Below are 4,361 nucleotides of genomic sequence, written 5' to 3' on the forward strand. Positions count from 1 at the left end.
AATCTTCATGGCTTATTTTGAATCGAAAAGATCTGCAACTTATTAAAAAGAAAATGGCTCGGCCTCCTTTTGAATAACCTGAGGTACCTACAATTATCAAACTCAATAGGACCATCCACACCAATATCACTAACTAGGTGCACCTCGGTAAAAGCGTGTCCGATTTATTTGAGTTCAACAGTGGTGTCCAGCAAGGGTATGTTTTGACACGAAAATTGTTCCTCTCATAGTATACTATATTATGACTCATATATTCCTCCACACTGGGCCTACAAATTGCCTGGTCAAAAATCAAGATCAATATTTGATGCACATCCTTGGCTATGAGACACTCGCATGGATATCCAATGTACGTATGTACAAAAAAACACCCAGTGCAGTATCAAATATGTGCCTTATGTGCAGGGTACTCGTTATAACTTTGAATCCATGCCATATCGTTGTACAGCTGTCATGCTCTTTCAAATTTAGAGCAACGAACACGCACTGAGATTGTGAGGGTGATTTTATTCTATTTGATTCAATACTGTTTTGCAACTGAGGTACCAGAACAGAACCCGCGAATGTCAGGGCCCGACTATATTTACATATACAAATATATAAATATATATATATATATATATCAGTCACTATGCGACCCCCATATCATCAGTGGAGAACCGCCAGCAAGGTGTCCCATACAGCTGCTGCTGCACCTTGCTGGGAGCGATAAGCACCGCCTGCCACACGGTAACGTTATCTCTGGTATCCACTCATCATATGGAGTCGACCTGGTTGCGGTTGGGAGTTACTAATAATGGTATCTGTAATCTGGTTCTCCAACCTATGTATGTATGTATATGTATATGTATATGTATATGTACAGTATATGTATGTATGTATGTAAGTATGTATAGACTCCAAGAGGACGAATGGCCGAAACGAGCTTTACTCCGAGGTGTATACCCACATTGGCAGTATTGTCTTTTCACGTGCACGGGAAGGTTCAAGGCCTTATCTAATCGGAACACACACAGGGGTTAATCCGAACCCACAAACACAAAGATGGGACAGCAAAATCCACAATACAAGCAAAGGAAAATTCGACAAATAATGATTTAATGAAAATAAATAAATGCAAATAACAATGAAAGTGGATAGTAAGGGCATTTTATGAGATATTTCACAAATCTGTTAACTAAATTGTTACCAAAAAATTTCTTCACCAATATGTTTGTAAAGGTGTGTAATAACATGTGTTAAAATGTTGAAGTTCAACTCCTGTGGGAAACCCAGAAAAAAAGCTGTTGAATTCGGGTACCGAAAAATTATTTTCGAGAATTTTTATTTTTTTTAATCGGCCCTTAAGTAACTTATGAGGGGTCAAATAAGGGTTTTTCATGATTCTGAGTTGATTGTTAACATTTATATTTTCACTTTTACATTTACACACAAAGTAGCTTTTATTTCACATACATATATAATACTCAAGAGTTATTTCTCATTCACAATGTCAGAAGTTTCAACAGTCATTGTCTATGTCTTCTTCAGACTCAACAACATCATGACTGCAGTTTCTGCATGTAATGCCATTACAGACTCCACAGGCTGAGATGCACGTGACCCCATTCTTCTTGCAGCTGCATCGCCGGTTGCTGCAATCTCCATGACAATTACAGCTCGTGAACTGCAATAGCTCCTCAGGAGCCGTGGGGTCCAGTGTTGGAACTGGCTCATACCCATGCACACCTATTGTCCATCCATAGTCACTGGGGTTCAGAGACATGCTCTGTAGAAGGATCCAGTCCCGGGTCTGCAGGTAGGCACAGAGTGAATGTTGTGCAGCTGCACCCTCTGTTGGAGGTAGAGTCTCTGGTTTGATCACTCCTGCCGCTGCCTTCCTTGAGAACATGTTGTACCGAATTTCACCCAATGTAGTATCTCGTCCATGGTAAATGTACTTGAAAATCGCAGTACCAGCCTGAATCACTGTTTCCTTGGTGGCTTCTGTGTCAAGGAAGATGTCGATGTACTCAGCCGCGTCCCCTTCGCAAAACCTAAAAAAAAGCACCAGGTCTATGTCAAGTAAAGTATAATGTAAAACAGAAATAAAATAATTATTATTTTTAACATTTATACTATGATGACAATGATTATAATTATTATTATTATCAGTATTAGTATTATTTGCCGACGTAATAGTAGTATTATCATTATTACCTGGCAAATAGAGTTGTTTTCCCATGACCAGCGATTGCAGAAACCGTATCACACCCCGTGAAGGCGTGACAGAAGAGCAGGTAGCTCTTCTGTGTTTCGGAGAGAGATTCTTTGATCTTTCGGACGTCATAAGAGCCGTTTGATGTGGTTAAGAAGAGTGGATGGTGGCTGTCTGAGCTATGGTGCACCAGCATTACCAGCACGTCTGCATCTTCTGCCCGCACCTGAAAATATAACAACATGTACAAAGCATAATGAACCGTTCAAGAACATATTTAACTTTTCAACAGTGTGAATTCTCTTATTTTTAAATTACCCCATCTCCCCCCGGGCTCCATCCAATAGTTATACTAACTGAAGACACAAATGGTACTGACCTCAACAGAGCCATCTGAAGCAGCAGCCAATGCCTCTCTCACAATTGAAGTGTCAGCATCATTGTCACACTGCTCCACAGTGATGTGATGTTTTCGGAAGGTTGAAGAGAGAAGGTGGATGAGCTCACTCTTGTTATGAGTGTTGTCCAGAAACTTTGCTCTTGGGGTTCAGTTGGACATATCCGGTCGAATCTGGAGATTACAGCAGGAATTCTTGGTACGCCGGATGTGGTCGTGATCTTTTGGTGATCTGCTGTAGCCATCAAAGACCACAATGATCTTCTGGGAGCAGCGGCCCAGATACTGCACGTAGCTCAGGTAACTGTTGGCGATCTCCTGCCAGGTCTGACGTTGTTCCCACTTCACCATGTAGCCAATGCTTTGAATAAGAAAGGCTCTTCTCTGGTGACTGATCAAACTCCTGCAGCTTTTCATGGACTTGGTCCATGTTCATTACCCCATGCTCTAATTCTGAGTCTACCCATTCGCAGAATTCAATAAAAACTGCCTCTCGCTCCTCATCAATACTCCTCTGTCCTCTCTTCCTTTTTCCTTCCTCATCAGTCTTGGACAAACTGTCACCTCTCGCAAACATAAGTTTGCATCGCAAATGGTACAGTGTTTCTTCTGCTACCAAGTCGTTGATCCCTTCCAGGCGTCCAGTGACTTCAGTGCCCCAGTCATCCCCGTGACTCCGTGCTGTCTTCAGCAAGCTTGCCTTCAGTGTATCTGCAGTCAAATTATCTGGCACTCTGTATTTCTTTCTAGCTTGTGCTGGATTATTTTTGTAGAGCTGGGCTGGTTGGTTGCAAAGAATGCATACATCCTTATACAGGAGGTCAACTGACTGTGATCTTCTAGAACTGCAGCCAGTTGATGAACTGAACTCACAAGTAGTGCGTCTTCTCTTCAACTTTGATGACTCTTTCTCTGCCTTTGATGCTTGAGCTGACTTCTTGGTGGTTGCAAAAAAGTTGTTGTACAGACCATTTTTACACTTCTGGTGGTACCTCAGTTTTCCTTCCTTTTGAGCCTCCTTCATACGTTCCACAACAGTAACATTTTCGACAGTTTCTGCTTGTTTCAATAAAGTTGAGTATCCCTTTGGAGTTGCCTGTATGAGCCTTTCAGCTGGTGTATCCGAGCGTGCACAGATGAAGCAATTGAGCACAGGTGGAGTAACGTCTTCATCCATATTGCTAGACTCCATGTCCTGCAAAGTAGAAAATGAGATATATTTAGAAATTATTTTTCCACAAAGGAGTGTCTGTGGTGAAATATAAATGTTAACAATCAACTCAGAATCATGAAAAACCCTTATTTGACCCCTCATAAGTTACTTAAGGGCCGATTTAAAAAAATAAAAATTCTCGAAAATAATTTTTCGGTACCCGAATTCAACAGCTTTTTTTCTGGGTTTCCCACGGGAGTTGACCTTCAACATTTTAACACATGTTATTACACACCTTTACAAACATATTGGTGAAGAAATTTTTTGGTAACAATTTAGTTAACAGATTTTCATATGTTTCCCTTACTAGGAGGTTAAAACTAAAATTCCTAATTGAGACGTCTCCACTCAGACTCGTATACATTTGGGACTCGTAAACACGGGGAAAACGAAAGAAAAATAAAATAAATGATGCTGTGGTAATTTGCCGGCGCTCAGCTTTGCATCCCCAAATGGCTGGTAAGGCTTGCCGGTCGCTCGTCGCCTCCAAACCACCGTGCGGGAAATGCACAAAATGGCATGGAGTGCGCTCTTCGACGTCCAGAGGAAACACG

The 4,361-nt window shown here is 41.4% G+C and overlaps 1 protein-coding gene across 3 annotated transcripts; it reads right to left on the reverse strand.

Moving 5' to 3' along the window:
• Positions 1 to 1,313: 1,313 nt before the first annotated feature.
• Positions 1,314 to 4,068, reverse strand: LOC137422585 (uncharacterized). 3 transcript variants are annotated; one of them, XM_078786225.1, is made up of 3 exons: positions 2,577 to 4,068; positions 2,200 to 2,423; positions 1,314 to 2,036 (listed from the first exon to the last, which is right to left on the reverse strand). In XM_078786225.1, the coding sequence occupies exons 2-3, from the start codon at positions 2,391 to 2,393 to the stop codon at positions 1,502 to 1,504; spliced, it is 729 nt and encodes a 242-aa protein (XP_078642351.1). In that variant the 5' UTR covers positions 2,394 to 2,423; positions 2,577 to 4,068; the 3' UTR covers positions 1,314 to 1,501. The 3 variants fall into 2 exon arrangements, 2 of the variants coding, with proteins under 2 accessions (XP_078642351.1, XP_078642350.1); XM_078786224.1 differs by lacking the exon at positions 2,577 to 4,068 and having other exon boundaries at positions 2,200 to 2,462.
• Positions 4,069 to 4,361: the final 293 nt, after the last annotated feature.

Source organism: Myxine glutinosa, chromosome 10, assembly GCF_964187855.1.
Source record: "Myxine glutinosa chromosome 10, kmMyxGlut1.1, whole genome shotgun sequence".
In the NCBI taxonomy this organism is placed as follows: domain Eukaryota; kingdom Metazoa; phylum Chordata; class Myxini; order Myxiniformes; family Myxinidae; genus Myxine; species Myxine glutinosa.

Bases quoted from the DNA above. Each gene is read 5' to 3' on its own strand.
- LOC137422585 (XM_078786224.1), bottom strand. From the start codon at position 2,441: ATGTTGTTATATTTTCAGGTGCGGGCAGAAGATGCAGACGTGCTGGTA. The intron at 2,037-2,199 runs GTAATAATGATA...GCTTTTTTTTAG, and splicing joins AAAACAACTCTATTTGCCAG to GTTTTGCGAAGGGGACGCGG.